At 40.2% G+C, this 23,849-nt stretch overlaps 2 protein-coding genes across 6 annotated transcripts in view; both read left to right on the forward strand.

Annotated features, from left to right (window-relative positions):
• The window catches only part of rtel1 (regulator of telomere elongation helicase 1), a 63,767-nt gene that overhangs the window by 21,035 nt on the left and 18,883 nt on the right, over window positions 1-23,849 (forward strand). For 4 of the 5 annotated variants that reach the window (XM_050064605.1, XM_050064602.1, XM_050064604.1 and 1 more), the window contains 15 exons: window positions 6,664-6,820; window positions 6,990-7,022; window positions 7,149-7,224; window positions 9,751-9,848; window positions 11,711-11,766; window positions 14,936-15,007; window positions 15,099-15,180; window positions 15,523-15,655; window positions 18,091-18,204; window positions 18,572-18,612; window positions 19,289-19,374; window positions 19,507-19,584; window positions 19,783-19,860; window positions 21,806-21,952; window positions 22,047-22,162. In XM_050064605.1, coding sequence (XP_049920562.1) covers window positions 6,664-6,820; window positions 6,990-7,022; window positions 7,149-7,224; window positions 9,751-9,848; window positions 11,711-11,766; window positions 14,936-15,007; window positions 15,099-15,180; window positions 15,523-15,655; window positions 18,091-18,204; window positions 18,572-18,612; window positions 19,289-19,374; window positions 19,507-19,584; window positions 19,783-19,860; window positions 21,806-21,952; window positions 22,047-22,162 — 1,367 coding nt within the window. The remainder of the gene's footprint in view (window positions 1-6,663; window positions 6,821-6,989; window positions 7,023-7,148; window positions 7,225-9,750; window positions 9,849-11,710; window positions 11,767-14,935; window positions 15,008-15,098; window positions 15,181-15,522; window positions 15,656-18,090; window positions 18,205-18,571; window positions 18,613-19,288; window positions 19,375-19,506; window positions 19,585-19,782; window positions 19,861-21,805; window positions 21,953-22,046; window positions 22,163-23,849) is intronic. The other variant, XM_050064603.1, reaches the window with a different exon arrangement.
• On the forward strand, window positions 1,804-6,430 carry LOC126402596 (E3 SUMO-protein ligase ZBED1-like). Its single transcript, XM_050064734.1, has 3 exons — window positions 1,804-3,103; window positions 3,974-4,329; window positions 4,508-6,430. Exons 1-3 carry the CDS (start codon window positions 3,031-3,033, stop codon window positions 4,748-4,750), a joined length of 672 nt encoding a protein of 223 aa, XP_049920691.1. The 5' UTR covers window positions 1,804-3,030; the 3' UTR covers window positions 4,751-6,430.

Genomic DNA, 23,849 nt, shown 5'->3' on the forward strand with positions numbered 1-23,849 from the left:
GAGTTTGTTGACATCACGGCCACAAGCTATCCTGGTGTGTGCGGCACATATGGTCACGTGACTACCCAGCGTGCAGCACTGACCAAGATGGACGCCGAGGAAGAAAATGTGCATGACCAAGAAGAATCAGAGTTGGTGGTGAAAAAAAAAACCCCACCATGTCAATTATATGGCGATACTTTCGCTTCAGGTATGGCGACCCTGAACAAAAAGATGTGCTATGTAGAACTTGCAACGGTAAAGTCGCCACGTCCTGTGGCAACACTAACAATCTGTATCAACATTTGAGACAGTACAGAGAAAAGTACGAAGAGTGCATGCAAGAGAAAGCCAAACCAGGAAACGCTAAAGACAAAGATGACGTTACATCTGAAAGCCTCCTCATGAAACAACAAAGCACAATTAAGAATATATTTGCAAGTGTCACACCATATGAAAAGACCTTGAAGAGACAGAGGGAAATCACAGACTCTTATTACAAACTATTTGGCACAAGACATGGTGCCGATATACACAGTTAACAAGGAGGGGTTTCGGAAAATGGTCCGCACAATGGACAGAAGCAGGGGTTAAAGTTCTCCGGCACAGCGCTGGATTTCCGGCGTGGCGGAGTTTCTGTCCGGCACGGGCAGAAGTGCTCTGCAGTGTGAGCATTTCACTCGCATTTGCCCCTAAAAATATATATATGTGCGAACCGGGAAAATGATTTAGGCGCACAGTGTGTGAGTAAACACAACCTACTGTTTACCATAATCGGCATCGGACGTTTTTTCATCGATAACCGATCAAATAAATATATTTTAAAACTCGCTCCTTTGGCTCTGATACAGCCGTCTCCTTCCCTGCCTGCAGTCCCCACTGCACTGGGCTTTGTAACAATGTCCCGCCTACAGCCCCCTCTGATTACTGGGCTTTGTAACAATGTCCCGCCTACAGCCCCCTCTGATTGCTTACACGGCACAAGTGATAGCCAATCAACACTGACACTTGTGCATGCTTTCACATCGTGTCACATTGAGACACAGAGCACAGACGGAGCTGGAGAGGCTCCGGTAAGCCAGCGGTAATTTTGGAGGTAAGGTAACAGAAACCAGACAGAAACGAAAGTTGCAATAAAAATCCTCTATGCTGAAGTTTTAAAGTCACCACCACAACATTATATGATCCATTTCAATGATGACATGCTTGCCCAGAGGCGAAATTTCGACGTAACTGCCTGTTTAATTCACATCAAGCGCGATACAATTTTGCAAACAGCCTAAATGATTCAGCTTCTAAAAATGAATAGCACCAAGGCAAAAAAGAGATGTAGGAGCTATAAGTCAAAAAGTCTGGTAACCACTGAAAGTTTAATCTTTATTTATAAACTCATTATGCTATAAAAGTTTAATCTGAAAAGTAACTACTAAAGCTGTAATCTTTTTGTTCGTTTTGATAATAAACACATTCCTTTGCAACACATACATTTCTATTTCTTCATTTTGTGACCGCAACACCAAGCCCCCCGCTCCGGATTTCAGGCACACAAATCTTTCGTGCTCCACATTTCAGGCACAACATTTTTTTCTTGCTTTAACCCCTGCAGAAGGTATCAGCTACCCTCGCGGAACTTTTTCTCTCATGTTGTACGACATCTATTGCACGTCTGTCCGTCCTGGAAGAGGGATCCCTCCTCAGTTGCTCTTCCTGAGGTTTCTACCGTTTTTTTCCCCCGTTTAAGGGTTTTTTTTGGGGGAGTTTTTCCTTATCCGCTGTGAGGGTCCTAAGGACAGAGGGATGTTGTATACTGTAAAGCCCCCGCTGTGAGGGTCCTAAGGACAGAGGGATGTTGTATACTGTAAAGCCCTGTGAGGTAAATTGTGATTTGTGATATTGGGCTTTATAAATAAAATTGAATTGAATTGAATGTTGCTATCCCCAAGCTCTACAACCAACGCCATAGTAAAGTTCAAGTAGAAATGGCTACAGTGAAGTTCTACGCAACCAGACCTGTGGTCAAGCAGGACCGCGGAGCCTTATTTAAGTCCGATAGTTCACTTTGTCGACGATGATTTTGAGCTTAAAAACCACTGCCTACAAACATCTTACTTCCCCCAAGACCACACCGGAGAAAACATTGCATCGGGCCTGAGGGAGGCTTTGGCAGCGTGGGACCTGTGTGAGGAGCGTCAGGTTACCATCACTACAGACAATGCTACTAACATCATCAAGGCGGTGCAGCTTAATAACTGGCAAAAAGTCCACTGTTTTGGCTATAGACTTCATCTTGCAATTGGTGAGTTAATTATTTTACATTACTTTGCTTATCTGCCATGTTTGCTGTTTCTATTTTTTATCTGTATGTTGTTATAACTAGTATTATTTGACCAAATTGAAACTGCATTATCAAGCCTCCATAGTCTCAAACAGCTCTTTGGCCACCAGTAATTATCTTTCTTTAAATGTGTTTGCTATTTGTGTTAATGTGTTCCTAAAAAAAATCTTTTGTTTTTTGTTTTTTTTATACAAAATGAACCAAAATTCTGTTGGGTTAAGATTGTTCCCAAATTCAAACTGTTAGACTGGACAAAAACAATTAAAACATAAAGCGAAATGAAATAAAACTAAAATATTTCAGGTATAAAAAAGCAAACATTTAAAAAATGATCCCTGTGCTCTCTACTTTCTGAAAGTCAAATGATTTAAGACAAACTTTTACAAAAAGCACAAACATATCTGACAGAGGCTGTTTTATACTGTACACACAAACTAACACACTGATTTAAATACAACAACCTTTATGACTGTATAAGCCTCTAAGTTGTTTCAGATAATACAACATGTTTTTTGAAATATGTAGAGGATAAGAAAACTTCATGGGTGTCTTTTTCACTCCTCTCTTTCACAGAAAATGCTGTGAAAGGTGAAGCTCACCGCACCAACAGGGCTATTGGGATATGCAGGAAGCTTGTGGGCCACTTCTCTCACAGCTGGAAGAAAAAAGAAGCCTTGAGGGAGGCACAGAGGGAGCTCAGCCTTCCACAGCATGCCATGGTGACAGACTGCCAGACACGATGGGGATCCACACAGAAAATAGGCCCGTTTCCACCGCAGGAACTTCGGGGTAATTTTACGGGGCCGGGGCCGTTGGTGCGTGTCTCCACCGCAGGAACCACCCCCGAAGGACAAAAGTTCCAGAACTTTTACGGGGGCTAAACAAAGTCCCTGCCTCGGAGTAGGTACTCAGAACGGCCCCGAAAGACTCCTGGCTGGGGCTTGGGGGTTACTTGGTGCTGATTGGATATACTCAAGGAGGGATGTGACGTCAACAGAAAGCAACAAAATAGCCGGCATTTTTAAAACTCAGCAGACGAGGATTAGCTCGTTCATATAGCTTTCGCCGCCATGTAAAAAAAAAACTCACTAAACGGTCAGTGAAAAAAATATTCTTTCCAGCGGATATCTTAGTTACAACATGATTGAGCTAGCAAAGCAGTTTTGTGTTGATATGTGTGGTATTTATTCAGTTTTGGGAAATCACGATGTCTAGAAAGCATCAGCTAACAGCAGCAGCAAAGCTAACATCAGGACGTCATCTGTTAAAAGCCTCCCGTTGTCGGATACGACATGAAACTACCCCAGTTAGCTCAATCATGTTGTAACTAAGACATCCGCTGGAAAAAATATTTTTTTCACGGGCCATTTAGTGAGTTATTACAGATGCCGCTATCGGCTAACGGCGTCCCTACGTCGCCCCGGTCAAAATGGTCGCGCAACGATTACGTCACATCCAGAGGCAGCCCGTAACTTTACAGGAACCTTCCTCGTACTCCGCTCAGTAGAGACACGGCGGTTGAGAGGGCCGAATGAGAGGACGTTCCTGTAGTAGTTCCTGCCCCCCAAATAGTACCAGGAACTTCTTCAGTGGAAACGGGCCTAATGATGGCAAGAGTCCTGGAACAACAGCGTGCTTTGACCAAGGTTCTCTCTACAGACCGCAAAACGCGACAGCTACTGCCCTCATGGCAAGACCTGGACGTCCTGGAATCTTTAAACAAGGCTCTCAGCCCACTCCAAGACTTCACCAATGCTTTGTCAGCTGAACAGTACGTAAGCATATCATACCTGAAACCTGTTCTCCATCTTCTGAACACCTCAGTACTGGCTGAAGAGGCAGAGGACAGTGACCTGACCAAATCACTGAAAGCAAAAATCCTCAGCTACCTCAATGAAAAATATCAAGCCACACAGGACCTGCTGAACATCACAACATTCCTTGACCCCAGGTTCCGAACAAAATACATGTGTACAGAAGAGACGAAGACCATAAAGGAACAAGTGATCTCTGAGGTGATCAGTTATTATTTTCTCTTATGCTGGCATAATTTTTTTTTTCTTTTTTTGAGTATATTGACCAGTTCTATCATGTAGTGTGACTGTTAAACTCTTTCTGCGAAGCTCCTAGAGATTTTGATGTATTTTAAATGGTGTTATATAAATTCAATTCTTCTTTTTGTAAATATTACAGGTGATGGCAGTTCAGCAGCAGCCTGAAGTGCAGCGCACCATAGCAGTTGAGGAGGATAGCTTGGATGTGGACAGTCCACCTGCAGCTAAAGCCAAGAAGAAAACTTTAGCCAGTTTCTTCCAGAACAGCATGCACACGCCAACAACAGCATCAGCATCAACCACCTTTGATCCCATGGCACAGTGTAGTGAAGAAGTGGCTACTGAACTCAATACATACACTTACATGCCCTGTTGGCCATGAGGAAGATCCGTTGAAATGGTGGAAGTGCCACAAAATAAATTTCCCTTTGCTGTCCAGACTAGCTCAGAAATATCTATGCATACAAGCAACAAGCTCTGCGTCAGAAAGAGCTTTTAGCACGAGCGGTAATGTTGTATCAGCCCATCGATCCTGTCTGAAACCAGACAAGGTGGACATGTTGGTTTTTTTGTCAAAGAACCTCAGAAGTGGTGGTAGCTGGAACCTTTTAGAAAGAGGATATGGAAGTACTATTTGATAATAAGAAAGTACAGTGGTAACATTTTTATTGGTTTGGGTGTGATTGACTGAACTACCCAAAGCATCCATTTTATTTTATATCCAGTGTAATCTTTAGAGGAAGTTGTAGTAGACTACAAAAAAGTATACCCCGTTTTAGAAGTTAACCACTGATTTTTATGTTAAACCCCTCTCAGTTGTCCTTTTTGGAGCATTCAAAATGTCTTATTTAATGAATATTTTGTATTCTCTTATTTGTTGTTGTAGTTGTACTTAATGTTTAGAGAAATGTCTCCAGAAAGGCCTTCAAGTTGTAACAAAGTGCCACAGCCAGTTGCACTTTAAAGGACTGCCTTTGTTGTATTGAGAGATGGGCACTGTCTCTGTTTGCACTTTAAAGAAATGCCTTTATTTGTTTACTGCACTTTTTTTATTAGATAACAATACTTGAAAGATTTACCAAAATGCCTACAGAAAAGCTGTTAACTGCCTCTGTACATTGTAGAAATGTCTTTATTCTTTTTTACAGTGCTGTACAATCTTTTTCGTTTTTGTATTAAGTACTACTTAAACAGTTACAGTTTACAAAATGCCTGCAGAAAGGCCTTTAAGTTTACAATAATGTCAATATTTGCACTTAGCCGAAATACCTTTATTTTCAAAAAAGAAAGAACTTTTATTTATTCGAAAATATTATTTGGAGAACAGTACTGCAAAAAATTTCGGTTTTGTAATTTCATTCATTCATTCATTCATTCATCTTCTAACCGCTTCATCCTCTTGAGGGTCGCGGGGGGGCTGGAGCCTATCCCAGCTGACATTGGGCGAGAGGCAGGGCACACCGTGGACAGGTCGCTAGACTATCGCAGGGCTGACACATAGAGACAGACAACCATTCATGGTCACATTCACACCTACACTCTACAATGTAGAGTTATCAATTAACCTAGTCCCCAATCTGCATGTCTTTGGACTGTAGGAGGAAGCCGGAGTGCCCGGAGAGAACCCACGCTGACACGGGGAGAACATGCAAACTCCGCACGGAAGGGCTCCCACACCCGGGAGCACCTCTTGCTGTGAGGCAACAGTGCTAACCACCACACCACCATGCCGCCGTTTTGTACTTTTATGCTGCTAAATATTTGTATGTTCTGGTTGGGAAATAAACACTCCAAAACTATCATTATTCTCTGCATTTTCCTTCATAATCAAGCAATCACAAATTACAATATTGTCCACTAAAATCGCACATTTTTATCAAATCGTGCAGCACTAAAATAAATAAATAAATAGTGTTCTCCTACCGTACTTCCATTTTTAAATGATATCCCATGGTGGTGGATACCACTGATTGGATTGATCACTTCAGTAAGGTGTGAAGAAATCAGTCTGATGCTGTAAACATAAAAATACTGCGGTGACACTCGGCCATTGCTATGATTCACAGTAAAAAATCATTGATCAGCAGGCTTATCAACATTCATGAGGTGCTTTGTATTTACTATTTATGGTTTGACAAACCATAAAAATCAAATCATATTGTGCGCATATGTGTGCTTATATGGGCCTAGAGATTCAGGATCATGAAGATGGACATGACTGTGGTCCTGCCTGTAGTGGCAATGTTCTTGTAGAGGGCAGAATATCCCACCAGATGATGTTTCTGTTGTCTGCAGGAGAAGACATGTGAAGAATCAACATCATTTGACCTAACTCCCTACGACCTAGCCTCAGCCATTAATGCTGTGGACAGGTTGCTGGTGGAGCAGACTAAAGGAGCCATTCATGGAGACTCTATCAATGAAGACTTGAATGTAGAATCCCTCAACTCAGGTCAGAATGCTTCTTTGTCTCAACAGCTGAGGGTGCATAAACAGGGGGGAAGGATTTCTGGCATTTGATGAACAAGGAAATTTGGAATGTCTTTGAATGTTATCAACAAATCTGCCCTTGCAGTGCATGTACTTAAATGACAGCAGGTAATATGGTTTTTTTGTTTCAGGTTTAAATGTGGCCACAATTGCTAAAATCAAACGTAAGTATTCTTTAAGCTATACAGAAGATAAATATACCTTATTGGAGCACTTATCTCATTAGCTATATTTGGCTGTTAGTCAGTGTTCTGTGGGATTTTTACAAATTGCTTTTGTCTGTTTGACAGAGATACTGCTGGATCTGGAAGCTGCCATCGATTCCTATGATGTTCCAAGTGAAAAGGGCATCACTAAACCTGGAATGTACGTGAAAATGTTCTAGTAGATAGTCAGCAGATTGCAATGTTTTGGCCCTACCAACAGCTTCAAGGACAGCCGTGTCAGTGGATCTGTCCTTCTGTCTAAGCCCTGTTTACACCTGTAATTAAGATTCATCTTGGTTGATGGGATTATAAAAGGGGATTTATGGTTGTGCAGAGACCCTACGCCTATGCCGTTGTGAGCATTTTAACTTGTGCGATGGTGTCTGTGTCACTCTGCAGTTACACCTCCACAACACTAGTTGGCGGCAGAGGTTTCTGTGAAGTGCTGTAAAGTTTAGTTGATTCAAAACACATTAAATATGGCTTAATAGAGACAATTTGAAAAACAAGTATACCAATTGGCTTCACTACAACTCGCAGCATTCACAGACAAACACTTGTGTTAATCCAGACACATTTTCCCCACAAATATAACATGCTAATGTTATTAGCACAGGCCTATGGTATTTTACATTGTATAAATTAGCCTAGCAACTAGCGATCTTTTCCTCTTCTCATATGAAACCTGGATAAATCCTGAAATATAAATCCCTGAAGGATAAATCACACACAAGACTTAAAATGTTATTTTAGCGGAGGCCTTACTGTCTTCACAATTTACTGTTTCTTATCTGTGAACTAAAAGTTAATACAAGCTCCGTTTCCCCTGAGGTAAATGGTGTCTATATACAGCGACAGACGAGGTCTGCATCACTGCGATGTGTAGTTACATTTCTAGGGAGGTGCACGTTAGGCTACGGCGTAGGTTACGACGTAGGCTCCAAATCGACGTGGAGCCTATGTCGTAACCTACGCATCGATTCAGCGCAGAGCTATAAATTATGTGTCAGTGTCCAGCTTTAAAGCCCAGTATACATTGTGCGATTCTGGGCTTTTCCAGACAAAAGATGACCAACATGAAAGAAACATGGCATTAGCTTTGGTCGTGGTTTCAAAACAGTGGTCCTACGTTGCATAGTGAGAGGTTTTAGGATGGCTGTTGTCATGGTCTTGCGATAAAAGTCAGCCTGGGATAAAATGTAGAAAATGCATTTCTTTCTGTCCAACCGAAAGAAATGCAGCATGACACAATGGCGCTAAACCCAAGCAAACTGACGGATAGCAGCTCGCCATAGAGGTAAAATGCGCCAAAAGAGATGTGTGGGAATCCAGCAGCAAGGAAAACCTTGTGGAGCTGTGGCAGCAGAGGCCTCGCCTGTATGATGTGTTCTTCAGCTCTTACCATGATCGTGTAAAGAAGGAGGAAGCATTGAAGGAAATAGCAGCAGAGTTGCAGCTGCCAAGTGAGCAACCTAGCAGCTAGCAAACACAGACACACTGCAGTGTACCATGCCTACAAAACTTTAGGTTGTTTAATAATGTGATCCTCTATGTTGTGCCTCACAGTTGGAGAAGTAATAACCCGTGCAGCATCCTTGCACGCTCAGTATGGCAAGCTATTGCATTGTGTGTTGCAGCCTTCGATCCAGTAGGCACTGTCTTCATACATCAAACTTGATGTCTTACCCAAGTTTATAACGCACAGTGTAGCTTGCACTAAACTTATAAGATTGCTAAAATCTCACAGTCTGTAAGAGGCTATAGTACAGGTGTGACTTCACCCAATGCATCTTGAGATCTGATTGCTCAGACCACATTCTGAGGTTGTCTAGGACACATGTGGCCACATTCTTTCAGCAGTGTGTATGCTCATGTGTTCTGGACCACATTGAAGGGTTGCCTATTCAGCTGATATCCTAGCTTATATAACTTAAGCAAACTTTCTGTCGCTGCCATTACACAGGTTAGACACAGCACTGAGGAATTGTCTCCACAGCCACTCTCCTACCATCAGTTCCATTTCTGCGTGGTTAGCATGAGCTAACACAGCAGCAGCAGCTGTTAAACGGTCCCATCAAACTCACACCAACGCCAAAATGGTTCTACTTGTTGATAACCATTAGATAAATTTAGCTGTATCATGCTAACAGTTAGCCTTGTCACTGTGTGTGTATAGACAGACACTCACCAACTGTCCCTGACTTGGTGCTCACACTCCTGCAGCAGTAGTCTTGCGTGTTTGTTTGCATATAGAGCGGGTAAGTGAGGTCCCTATCACAAGAGGTCACCGGAGATGCATTCTAATGCCAGGTGTGAACAGGCAGACTTAGGTCTGGCAACTTGTATTTGCATCACCCAAGATGTATGATAATATTAGGTGTGAACAGGCTCATACACTTCTTCTATAACAGTGTTACCATTTGCTGGTTAGATTCTCTGCCCTCACGGTGCCACCTGCCTCTTATACATTCTTTGTACTGAACCATAAACAGAAAGTCATGAAAGATTAGGATGTAAAATAGAGCATAAAATTCAGTAAGAAAGACTATTTCACATTTCCCCACTAGAAAAATAAGAAATGTTATGGCTAGGTTAAGTAATATGTTTATGGCTTCTGTCATCTCACTTCCCAAAGAAAGTTGGTTGAATATGGATTTTGAAATGAAGTGTTTTGTGTCTGTCTCAGTTTTATCTATGAGCTGTTAGAGAGAGCCCACCTGACTTACAACAGCAAGACGGCAGTCTGTGAAGCTCTGGAGCAGATCACTGGATACTTAGTAGGACGTCAGTATGCTTTAATGTCATGGTCTTTTTGTTTATATAACATGTCATTTGATTTACGTGACATTTTCTGCTGTCCACCATCTGATGTATATTTTGCAGATAGAGTCTCATTTCCCTTTACACCTACAAAACCAAAACCAGTGAAGTTGGCACGTTATGTAAATCGTAGATAAAAACAGAATACAATGATTTGCAAATCCTTTTCAACTTATATTCAATTGAATATAAGTATCAAAGACAAGATGTTTAATGTTCAAACTGAGAAACTTTTTTTTTTTTTTGCAAATAATCATTAACTTAGAATTTAAAGGCAGCAACACATTGCAAAAAAGTTGGCACAGGGGCCTTTTTACCACTGTGTTACATCGCCTTTCCTTTTAACGACACTCAGTAAACGTTTGGGAACTGAGGAGACCAATTTTTGAAGCTTTTCAGGTGGAACTCTTTCCCATTCTTGCTTGATGTACAGCTTAAGTTGTTCAACAGTCCGGGGTCTCCGTTGTCGTATTTTACGCTTCATAATGCGCCACACATTTTCAATGGGAGACAGGTCTGGACTACAGGCAGGCCAGTCTAGTACCCGCACTCTTTTACTATGGAGCCATGCTGTTGTAACACGTGCAGAATGTGGCTTGGCATTGTCTTGCTGAAATAAGCAGGGGCGTCCATGAAAAAGACGTTGCTTGGATGGCAACATATGTTGCTCCAAAACCTGTATGTACCTTTCAGCATTAATGGTGCCTTCACATATGTGTAAGTTGCCCATGCCTTGGGCACTAATACACCCCCATACCATCACAGATGCTGGCTTTTGAACTTTGCGCCTATAACAGTCCGGATGGTTCTTTTCCTCTTTGGTCCGGAGGACACGACGTCCACAGTTTCCAAAAACAATTTGAAATGTGGACTCGTCAGACCACAGAACACTTTTCCACTTTGCATCAGTCCATCTTAGATGAGCTCGGGCCCAGCGAAGCCGGCGGCGTTTCTGGGTGCTGTTGATGAATGGCTTTCGCTTTGCATTGTAGAGTTTTAACTTGCACTTGCAGATGTAGCGACGAACTGTAGTTACTGACAGTGGTTTTCTGAAGTGTTCCTGAGCCCATGTGGTGATGTCCTTTACACACTGATGTCGGTTTTTGATGCAGTACCGCCTGAGGGATCGAAGGTCACGGGCATTCAATGTTGGTTTTCGGCCTTGTCGCTTACGTGCAGTGATTTCTCCAGATTCTCTGAACCTTTTGACGATATTACGGACCGTAGATGATGAAATCCCTAAATTTCTTGCAATAGCTCGTTGAGGAATGTTGTTCTTAAACTGTTCGACAATCAGCTCACGCATTTGTTCACTAAGTGGTGACCCTCGCCCCATCCTTGTTTGTGAATGACTGAGCATTTCAGGGAAGCTGCTTTTATACCCAATCATGGCACCCACCTGTTCCCAATTAGCCCGTTCACCTGTGGGATGTTCCAAATAAGTGTTTGATGAGCATTCCTCAACTTTCTCAGTCTTTTTTGCCACTTGTGCCAGCTTTTTTGAAACATGTTGCAGGCATCAAATTCCAAATGAGCTAATATTTGCAAAAAATTACAAAGTTTACCTGTTCGAACATTAAGTAACTTGTCTTTGCAGTGTATTCAATTGAATATAGGTTGAAAAGGATTTGCAAATCATTGTATTCTGTTTTTATTTACGGTTTACACAACGTGCCAACTTCACTGGTTTTGGGTTTTGTACATATAAGTAGGAGTGTAGTAGACAACACTGTCTGCAGGCTACATCATACTGTTACAATGCTAAATGATATGTGTGGTAATTTGTATAATCAATAAATGAGTTTTGTGACATTGTTTGTCATCAGGGCAAGGAATATTCCTGAACACAAGTGGACTGCAGAAGCTGGCTAATCTTACACAGGTATGCTACATGGTCAAGCTAAAGGAATAGTTTTTACACTGTTTATTCCTCAGAGTTGGATGTTCACATGTATACCAGGCGCATGTCAAGCACAAAGTGAGGATGTGGGTAGCCTAGCTTAACATACTCTGTTCAAGATTCAAAAAAACACCAACCAAAAACTCTGAAGCTCACTGATGAACATGTGTTATCTGACAATTTAATGTGTACCCAAAGAGAAATGTAACAGTTATGATTTTAGGGGGAAGTGTTTTTTTATGAGTCATGCGCAGTGAAACAAGGTTCCCCGCACATCTGCCAACAGCATGAGGCTAAATCAGGTGCCTTTAGGGACGGAGAATTTACAAGGGAACAGAAAGGACTGCAGCACATGGATCAATTTACAACCTTTATAGTGCAAATAGACTAATGTTCAACACCACTGTGTCTTCAGTGGGCCCTCTTTAAATGATCTATAGTGTATGGAGCAAGTGCATTTAGGGTGTTTCCAACTCCACTTTTGTGAGTTGGAGCAAAGGGGTTGTATTTAATTAATCATAGGTGTGTTTCAGGCGCAACACGAATCAAATCAATCTGAAATGTCATTGCTCATTCCCTTTAATCGAACTGCTTTTTACATGGTGGATTTGGCTAATTGAAGAAGCAAGAGGTTTTTTGCTAAGAGTATGTAGAAGGGCAGTGATGTCACTGCAGAAAATATCATGGGACATTTAAACAGCAAAACTAAAAATTGGAGTAATAAACTTGACAGAGGAATCAGAACTTTTAGCTTTTGAAATAATCAGTGAATTTATACTGCTCCTTGTGCATAAATGAGCATAGCATCTCTCTTAATTTGAAGTTGGAAAGCAGCTCGGCTCTGCTCTGCTCCCTGCTACATTCGCATTTTACAGAATGTCATTAATGGTATTTTTTCAACCACCCACAACCGATCTGCATGTTCCTGAGTGTGAAACAACCGGAGTGTGCACTGCCGATGTACAACTGAAGTTCCATGCGGCTACCCTTAGACTCCTTTATCGGCTCAACTGAGATAGATGTGAAATATTTTCATACAGATGTTAACACCTTAAATGATAGATTGTATTTAGGATCAAATAAATCCTTCTCTGATCTCTAGGAAATGATAGTTGTGGGGGGTTTTTTTATTGTAAAGTGTTACAGGAACCTTTCTAAAAACCAAGCAGCTTATAAACATATCAGAGTGAAAAACAAGAAGATGTTTACAAAAGAAAAGAAAAGAAATTCCACCAAAGAAACTTGAGAATAAGATTTATTTCCATTTATGTATGTCATTTATTTCTTTAATTGTTTATTTATTTACTCAGCCTACTTATTTTTGTATTAGCCTTTATTGATAGATTTTTTTTTAAATTTATTTTAATGACATACAAAAATTCAGGTAAATAGCAGCACAAACCTACACATCAAATATAAGTGATACAAATACATATCAAGAACATACATGGGAGTAAGCTTTATTTTTCTCCATGGTAATGAAAAATTCTGACAGTTCCTTTATCCGCCACAGAGAGTGAAGTTTGTCCCAAAGCTGTATTTATACCTTACACCTTAATGAAGGGAGCTTCATTCAGCCGTGAAGGAAGGAAGTGGGTAGGGTTCGGTTTGGGAAAGGCCCACAATTCTGTCTGACTGAAATTAGCAGTGACAGTTGCGCTGTGCTGTGCACAGCTTTGTGCCAGGTGTAGGATGGGGCCCAAAGAGAGCAAAGACAAAAAAAAAATCTATCTTCTTCTTCCTCCTCCTCTTTTTCTTCTTCATCATCACGAAGACAGCACAGACACAGTGTTAGCTGGTTTTCTAGTAACAGAATGAACCAGTCAGTCTCTCAGGGGGTGTTTCTCAAAGTCATGGAAGGATCCTTAAACCACTAGGATACTACGTCATCGACCCCCGCCGAAGGACTGTTCCAATGTCAAGGATCCTTTTGGATTTCACGGAGGACAGAGTCCTTTTTTTCAGAGAAATTCCAAGGATGCATGTGTGGATCCTCAGCGAGTATTAAATCCCCACAATGCTTTGCACACAATTTGCTACAAGTGAAGGCGTGGCCTCTTCAATGAAACCTGTGCCTGCAGAGCTCGGCAGGATTTAGATAAATATGTCGTTTGTTTGGCTTAATGTCTCCAGGAGTTTCTTATCATACAAACGTGAAAAAAATATTGACAGACACCTCATAATTTACACTTTCCAGCGTGTCCACCGCCAAATGTGATTTTTAAAATAATGTGATTTAGATAAAACATAATAACGATAACGACACATGATAACGGCATAATAATTGCTTTCATTCTTTTGGTTTGATTTGGTGTGTTTTTCAGGGGAATCGCGGTGAGAACGGCCACAGTAAATACATTAGAATACCCTGCAGGTGAAAGCATCCCTCATTTGTTTTGAGGTTATCATATTTCAGAGGATTACCCAGCAGTATAATGTATCGGCGCGGTCCGTTGTTTGAGAGCAGCGCAGCTCATCAGATCAGATCTGTTCATATTATTGTAGCAGTGTGTGGTGACACACACAGAAAATATGCATCACTTTGAAATGACAGAATGATTCTGTGTGTGAGTCTGTGTTCATACTGCCAATGATAATTTATAACTTTATTTCAGCTGCTGTTTTTACTTCATTACTCCACTTACTCTTCAGTAGTCCAGAAATATATTCTCCCTGAAAGTCACGTTGTACAACAACATTAGTGTGTCAAAATGATCACAGAACCCTGAAACCCCCCCCCAGTCTGCTGAGGGTTGATGACGTACACCTGGGGACACTTGTTAGCCTGTTCCAATGTGTGTTCACTGAATACTAGGAAGGAGTCTTGCCTTGCCTCTGCAGGTTCCTTTTTTGGGAGGACCCGTCCTCCCAAGGAAGGATCCTTGACTTTGAGAAACACCCAGAGTCTCTCAGTGATGGTGTGCAGCTTCCTTTACTGTCCCTGACACAGTGACATTGTCCAGTTTGGCATCATCATGTCTACACAGAAACAAAAACCTGTATTCTGTATGACACCTTGCGAAAAGCATAGCCAGAAACAAGGTACGTAAGTATGAAGACATTAATTTGTTAGGTTGATATTTATCTTCTCATGTCTCTCTTTTCAGTTTACTGCAGCATCAATAATTCTTTTTCTTTCCTGGTCTTGTAGCTGGTGTTCTGTGGTGAGCCATCAGAGAAGGACAGACCGCAGCAGATGCAGTCCAACACGGCTTATTTTAAGGTGCATGTGCATTAAATGCCACAAATAGCTGTATGGGAGTGAAATTAGTTATGTACAAAGTGATGTCAGCTATCATATCTGTGTGGCGCAGGTTCATATCCACAGAGATACCAGCTATCAGAAGAAAACCCAGAGCACTGATGTGTGGGCTTCATCTTCATCAAAGAAACAAGGTAATAATACCCAGCCTGGGACTTGCTGGATTACAGTGTTCACACAGTTTCAGCTGTGGAATCATTGAGCCCATTCCTCAGACACTGAGTTAAAAAGTAAGATACTGGTTAAACATGATTTTTCTTCTAGTTAGGTACTCCAACACTTCAGATCAGCTTATTCAAATGACTGAAAAATCTATCCCAAGACTAAACAAAAACAGAAATACCCTTTATCAGATTCAATGAATGACTGTATCATGATTTTTTGTGTTTGCTGTTGAGAGTTTTAGTTTTGTCAGTAGTTCCTCTCACTGATCTGCTCATACTCTGGTTTAATAAACGTTATATGTTTGTTTGTAGGCAACATTCTGAGTTACTGGTGCTTCTCTCCTGGCTTCAGCATGCAGGATCTGGTGAATCAAGGTGTTAGCTGCATCATTCTGACCAGTGGTACTCTCTCTCCCCTGACCTCATTCACCTCTGAGATGAGGATGTGAGTTACCAGTTGCTTTTTAAAGCTCATTTTACCTACAGAGGTGCACAATCACATTTCTTAACCACTGACGGAAGTCATCTGAGTGGTAGATTTGCCCCAAACACTCACCAGTGTAAACAGCTGCTACGCCTTAATAGATGCATTTTCATCTTCCAGTTTTTTGTGTATGTTTTCCATTTTCACACACAAAAAAAACAAAGTTGATGTATCAATAGAGGGGATATGCGACTAAGTGCAATTGAAACAGATTTAGGGAATAAAGGATGATGTACAGTCATGATGTACGGTCATTGCGTAGACCGTACATCAAGCTTTCTTTGTCATCTCTGGAGGCTTTCAACAGCTTATGTCTGCACATTAGCCTGGCGTTGCCAGACCCAATTCGCAAAACGCGAATGGGTCATTTCCTCTATTCCCAAGGGGCGGTATCAATGGCTGTCACTCAAAGTGCCCCTTCACACAATTGGAAAGACGGAAAACCAATCAGAGTAAACTAAACATGTGACGTAGGCTAGCACAAAGCCACTGTAAACAGACCAGCAAGCGTTTGCGACCAGTTTGCAGATTTCCTCCTCACTGTGGACTCTCAGTTGCATGGCTGTGATTCCCAGCTTGGTTGCTTCCCTGACCTGATTCTCCATGAGAGCAACTAGCGGAGAAACAACAATAGCCACTGGGTTTTCACTGAGTCCCATCTTTTTCCCCATCAACGGAGGCAGTTGGTAAATTAAACTTTTACCAAACCCCGTAGGAAGGACGGCAAACACATCCTTTTTTTTTTTTTTCAATAAAACCTTTCAGTGCAGCCGTTTGTTCTGCTTTTAAAGAAAATATACATTCCCGTTCGTTCAACACATTTATTATTGCAGTTTCAAAATCAGTAGCCATGTTGGTTGTTTAACAAAATGCATTCACTCTCTCCTTGTCCCTCCTGTTCTGATGACGTGATTTCAAATAACCTGCCCCAAAGTAATAAACAGCTGTGATTGGCCCGGTAAGCCAAAACCGATGCCAGGATTCGCGTGTATGACTCCATGGCCAGACTGATCTGCGGAGTGAAATAGAATATGAGCTCACGAGATCAGGATGGTTTCACCAGGCTATCTGCACATAGGGCTGCTACCAGAATTCTTCTGAGAGTACAGAGCTGTTTAACTCATTGTTCTAAACTCTCTATTTCCATTGTCCAGTGTGCTCTCTGTTATTGTACATCCATTACATTCAGCCTCTCTGCTGCACATTAGCTCTGGGAGAAGCTATGATGGTGAATGGGCCAGGCAGAGGCTTTTTTTTTTTTTTTTGAGTTTCTGTCTTCAGTACAAAATCGGAATGTGTTAGTCAGCAGGTCTCTTTGTTTACATTACTGCTGATTGCTGCTACATTAACGTTAGTTTCTGGGTAATGGCGTAGAAAGTATTCACAATATACTTCACGTTTGCTTTGCAAACTAGAAAGTTCAGATGACTCCAGCATGTCCACGCTGTGAACTCTCCGGGTGCTGCACTGCCCTCACAGTTGAGTTCTTCTAAAAAATCAATTATTTCCCCCACCCCTAGGCTCTAGTTTGTGTCAGTAAACTTTCATGACGCTGTAATTTATAGATTAGCCAAGAGGTCACTATAGGTCATTTTATACAGAGAAGTCAAGTTCTAAAAATGGTCTCACTACAATGAAATGGCCACTGTGCTGAATTGTTGGTCATCTTTTGTCTGAGTGTGCTGATTTCATAGCATGGCTTTATGTTCCTACATCATTAGTTAGATTAGTCGGTGCTATTCCAGGGACTCCAGCTGCTATCCTCATGTATTACTCTACTGGGGATCGATACAGCATAGCTTGTGTGGTAATATGGTATCATTACATCGATGCCAAGCATTGATTTTTTTTTTATTGTATAAATTATTGATAGTAGAAATACAAATTAAATTTTTTGTAGCCCACTAGAGTGATATAATCATTTGCTTTTTCAGTTTACCAGATACATATTGCTGCAATAAAAATGACTAAAGTAAGATGAAAAGACTAAAAACTTCACCTTATTAGATAAAACTGCTAATGTTTTCCTGACAGGTCATAATTTGCAGTTAAAAAAAAGGTGATAAATCGCAATATATTGCAGTATAATTTATCATAATACTCGGCATATCGCAGTAATATTGTATTGTGGCCTGCGTATCGTGATGCGGCCTCTGGTGACTCCCAACCCTAGCTCTTAATGAAACTATTTCAGGAACGTACTGTATGTGTGTCAGTTATTTTTCATACCCCAAAAATCTTCATACCAGCGACATGTTAATCACAGCTCAATAGCTTTTTTATGAGCAAAATCACCTTACATTAAAATCAGTGGGAAATGTTATGCAAAATATTTTATATATCATCCAATATGTATCTATCAATCCCAATTTCTTTTGTTGTTGCTGTCGGTGTAGAAAGTTTCCAGTGAGTCTGGAGAACAGTCATGTGATTGAGCGAGACCAGATCTTTGTTGCCGTCATTGAACAGGGCCCAGATGGAGTGCCATTGAGTTCAGCGTTTGATCGAAGGTTTGTATTTTGTTCTACAGACAAGCTTCTACACTTAAATCAGCGAGCACAATAGTTAGAAATAAGAGACTCAAACATATGTAATTTATTGGACAGGGTTGAAGTTTGGTATTCTGGAAAATATTTATCGGCAAAACAAATTTCTTTTTTTCCTTTTGATTTGTAGTATTCTAAATTCAGGCTGCTGTCTTTTACACACAAGTATCCATCTTCTTATATACCAACTATATCTTCTGCACGCATCTGACACAACCTCCTGATGTGACTGTCTTTGGAGCAGTTACTTTTGATAGTAAAATACTCTACAGTTGGTTTAACGTCTTGTCTTAAAAATATAAGTAAAACTCATAATGTTTCCTTCTGACAGGTTTCTTCCTGAAAACATGGCATCTTTAGGAAACACTGTTGGTAAGATCAAACAATATAGAAATGTTTCTATTCTAACAAATTTATGAAGACAGGTTTCTCAGCACCATTGTTGTTTGTAGGTAACTAAACGGTACTCATTATTTCACCTGCAAATGCCCTTTCTGAACAGGAGGTTTATTACAGGGTTCCCACAATCATGGAAACCTGGAAAATTTCCACCTTTTCCAGGCTTGGAAAAGTCATGGAAGTAGTCAGAATCATTGAAAGGTTTGGAAAAGTCCTGGAATTTTGTTGTGTGTAATGAAATTGTTAACAATAATCTTCCAGGAATAACCTTCTACGTGATGTAACATAACAGCAAAATAGTTTTCTGTAGCTGTTGACGTAATGTAGCTCTAATGTGCGTTTGTGTGACAACATTTTGTTTACCGTTACATACTTTTTGATACTTTCTCCCTGGGTTTGTCTCTACCTTACTGGATGCCTGCTAGCTGAAGTAATGTTTGAATAGAGTTGAATCTGATATTTTTGAAAAATGCCAGGCAAGTGAGCCTTAAAATTAAATCTTTCCAATGGATCATGACGATTTTTTTCTTTGGCCATGAAAATGTGTGGGGACCCTGTTTCTTCTGATATGTGCCTGTAGTGTGAGATATTTCATCATTTCTGTTTCGATCATGACATGAATGCGTTGCATGCTGTGTTCTCTCCTCAGCCAACCTGACCCGTGTGGTTCCTCATGGTCTCTTAGTATTTTTTCCTTCCTTCCCTTTAATGGAAAAAACCCTGGACTTCTGGAGAGTAAGTGGAAATTCAGCAGGAAAACATATTGTGATATTATATTGTATTTTTGTTGATTTATTTATTTTGGATGATTTCTGAATTGAGTGCTACCATGCAAGATCAGGCTCAGTGTGTGTGTTCCCTCACCAGGCTAATGGGCATGCAGATCGCATTGAGAGCATAAAGCCCATGTTTGTAGAGCCCAAAGGAAAGGGCATCTTTACTGAGGTGAACATGATTTTATTATCTACATGTATGCCTTTGAAAGCTCCATCTGGACAGTGTCTTTGAAGAAACCTGGAATAAACAACAATATTTCATGAGCTGGTTATGATGTGTTCTCGAAACATTTCTTTTTAGGGCTTGTCAGTCTGAGCACTGATAACAACAGTTACAACAACATCTTGTCTCTCTGTCTGTTCTTAGGTTATTGATGGATATTACAACAAAATCAATGACCCATCATCCAAAGGAGGAAGTTTCTTTGCTGTGTGTCGAGGGAAGGTGAGGTTACTGCATGACCATAAAGTTAAAAAAAATAAGTCTGAAATATATTGTTTTACCCTAAAAACACCAAAATAGTAAGACAAAGAATTTTAGATAAATGAATTATATTGCCATTTCATGTATTATGGATATTTATGATATCCAGAGAGAATACAGTAGCTTGTCTTTAGTGGCACCATGACCTTTCCTCTAGTATCATTATCTGGAAAAGCTTTAATAAGCACAGCAAAATTATCCAACAGTTTCCCATTTTCAGTTGTCATTGTTATGGTAAAAAAATAGTTGTCAATGTTGTGGAAAAGTTTTTGGCCTTATCAAAAAACATTAAAAACCATAAAGACAAAGATGATATCAAACAGCACGGATACAATATCAGCAAACAATATGATTTAAAATACACAAATACAGTAAAAAGAAACAAGTAGAGTAAAATAACATCAAAATTGGGAATATGGCTGGATAATGGTTAGAGTTTGGAAACTATGTTAATTTTGAAGAATAGAATATGTTTTAAAAAGATCTGCACAAAAAGGGGTGCCCACTAGCTCACCAGGTAGAGCAGGAGCCCCATGTAGAAAGGCTGTGTCATTCCGTCTCTCTCCCCACAAAAATATCTTAATCTGCACAATGATATCTCTAATATGAATTTTCCACATTCATGTTATTTAGCTATAAACAGAGCGCTCAGTTTTCAACTTGTTCTGTGGAATGTTCTGTCTTTGTCTCTGACCATCTGTTGTGAGTTTTATCATTATCGTTGCAGTTTTATCAGCCTGACTTTCATCAACTGCAATTGCAAACTGTCATCTCTCAGCTAGCCTCTTAGTTTAACAAAAATACATTGATTAACTTCTAAATGTCATAGATTTCACTGTATTGACATTAGGGCTGTACTGAATGTCATTTTTTTTATGTGCGAAGCTTCTATTGAGATTTTCGGATTAAGCTTCAAATGTTTAATCACCATCATGAAATTATCACCCTAAAAAACATGTTTTTCAAATCCTACAACAAAATACTTAACTTGAAGAAAGTGATTGTTTAGATTGAATTATTTATTCTTTCATTTTCCGTAACTGCTTATCCTGTTCGGGGTCACAGGTGTGCTAGAGCCTTTCCCAGCTGTCACTGGGAGAGAGGCGAGGTACACCCTGGACAGGTCACCAGACTATGACAGGACTGACACATAGACACAGACAACCATTCATGCTCACATTCACACCTACAGACAATTTAGAGTCACCAATTAACCTCCATGTCTTTGGACTGTGGGAGGAAGCTGAGCCAGAGTGCTCGGAGAAAACCCATGTTGACAAGGGGAGAACATGCAAACTCCACACAGAAGGGCACCAGATTAGGATTACCGTAAATTTGTTTTTTTGTTAAAACATTACTTTATGATTAAATGTAATTCATGGTGCTGTTAGATTGCTGCTGGTCCGCTCCATTAATACAGGAGTATGCCTCTCTTTGAGTGCGGCAGGCATGAGAGTTAACAGTTTTTTGACCACAGTGAAAACTTAATGCCAACAAATATGGATCGAAGCAGAATATTTTGGTAGATTCAAAAAAAATTTTTAGGAAGTTTGGAAATGATTACTTCTATCCTTGTTCAATAAATTTGGATTTTTAGACTCTACAACACTCTGCAGTTATTGGAAGATTTCTTCCAGCCACAACTAGTATCTAATCCCACAGATAGTATGATAATAATAATAATAATAATAATAATAATATTAGTGTATCCTAATCTTTATTTGCAACTATGCAGAAATACTGGGTTTAAACAGAATGAATAGACATGCAAATAATAACTCTGCACAGCATTTAAATGTCAGTGTTAGCAGAGTAATTATTAAATAATTGATTTAACTTATTATTTATTAAGTCTACACAAATGCTTTCCTCTCACTGCATTTCTTAAAATGTCTCCCTGTGTCAGGCGAGCGAGGGCCTGGATTTTGCAGACACCTTTGGTCGGGGTGTCATCATCACAGGCCTTCCTTTTCCTCCTCGGATGGACCCTCGAGTCATCCTGAAGATGCAGTTCTTGGATGAGATGAGTCAGCAGAAAGCTCCTGGGCTGAAGGTGAGAGAAAACAGCTTGATGATGGTTTCGTGGCTCAGTCTTATCTTACTTAACTTATCGGTGTGTGTGTGTGTGTGTGTGTGTGTGTACACAGTACCTGTCTGGGCAGGAGTGGTACAGACAGCAGGCTTTCAGAGCTGTGAACCAGGCCATCGGTAGAGTCATTCGCCACAAGGAGGACTATGGAGCCATCTTGCTGTGTGATCAGAGGTCAGACATGACGCTGTTTGTCATCACTAACAGTCTTATCATTACTTATTCTTATTCTTAGTTAGTTTAGTGTCGAAACAAAAACTAAAAGGTCTGGAGCTGGGCCAGAAAGCTTGCGACCTCGTTCCCATCTTCTCGAACGGACTTTCGTTGTTTTCCATTAGATATCAAAAACTCAAATACTCAGAGGTAAAAAATCACTGGAGACACGTAGAATCAGATGCAACTGAGTTTAATGTGCTCGCAGGCAACAAACACATCACAACTCAATGAGTCAAGCTCCGGAGCAAGACTGAAATTTCTTTGTTTGTGCACTCGTTTTTATTGTGAAGATTTTCTGCTGAGTCGTCTCTTTCTTAATCCTTTCCACTGGNNNCGTAATGTTTTCCTGGACAATCTAAGACCGCCTCCTCTTACCAGGGTCATATCAGGACAAGCTGTAATTCCCCTAACTTTCCACCAGTGTTTCTGAGCCCATCCTCATGCTATTTTTTAGAAATGATGCCTAGGTACTTCTCCACCACAATATTTAAGTGCTCAGTGAGTGTGTGTGTGTCATAAGAATACATAAAATAATAAACCAGTGTGTGACTTCTCAGTGCACAGAGTATATTGCTTCAACACGTATTTTTAAAGGTCAACTTAAAGGTACAGTATACACACTTCAGTAAACATTACACTACATTAGGTTTCACACAAGAACCACTCATATGAACAGACTTTTTCTGGCATGTACTGGTGATTTATAAGAAATAGAACTGAACTGAATTGAGTCTCCTGGAATGATGACAGCTCCTGAGTGCCCCCAAAGTCAAGTGAAACATCTTTAAATGAAAAAAAGTGTTGCAACACCTGCATGTAGAGGAACTCATTGTCTAAATTAGGTCATTTCTTGGCAAAAAGTGTGAATCCTGTTTTTTGTAAACTAATTCCTGACAGTCTCACCTGACAGGATTGTGATGGAGCCAGCAGACCAGCAGGTTTTGCCCCCACTGCTGCTGCAGTAATAATCCAGACACAGCAGTATTGGGAGGAATTTTCTTTTTTTTCCTCCGTAAGAGAATTCTGTTTGCACATACATTTCCAATGGAAAGCAGAATCAAAATATTTCCAAGAAATTAAACGATGAAAATCATCATTGAGCTCCACTCAGTAAAAAAAAAAAAAAAAAATGCAATTCCCAATGTAATATGAATTTGGGAAAACACATGAAATAAAGTAGAACTATTAAAGTCAAGGTTAAGCAAACAATAGAAAAAAAACCATTTGAATTATTAAATCATAATGTTACAAATGTTTTATTCAAAAAGGGAATGTCAGGGCCCCCTGTTGGCACACTGGTGAAGGCACATACCATATACCTGCAACATCCATGGTTTCAGTTTGACCAGGGATGTTTGCTACTAGGCTTTTTTTGGGGTATTTTTACTGCCTTTACTTTTAAGCTCATATCACAGTCATTATAAAGGCTACATACACATGCTATATCTTGTTTTGTTTTTTGTTTTTTCAGGACAATATGGGCTATCCAGATTAGCCATCATTTCATGTCCTTCTATGTGCCTGTATTTTATATTATTTTTTATATCAATGAAAAAAACATCTGTGTTACTAAATTCTACATTTTTACATGTATCTCACCATAACAAGTTGGCAAATGACATATTCTGCCATATCTGAAGAGGGG

This window comes from Epinephelus moara, chromosome 16, assembly GCF_006386435.1.
Source record: "Epinephelus moara isolate mb chromosome 16, YSFRI_EMoa_1.0, whole genome shotgun sequence".
Classification (NCBI taxonomy): Eukaryota; Metazoa; Chordata; class Actinopteri; order Perciformes; family Serranidae; genus Epinephelus; species Epinephelus moara.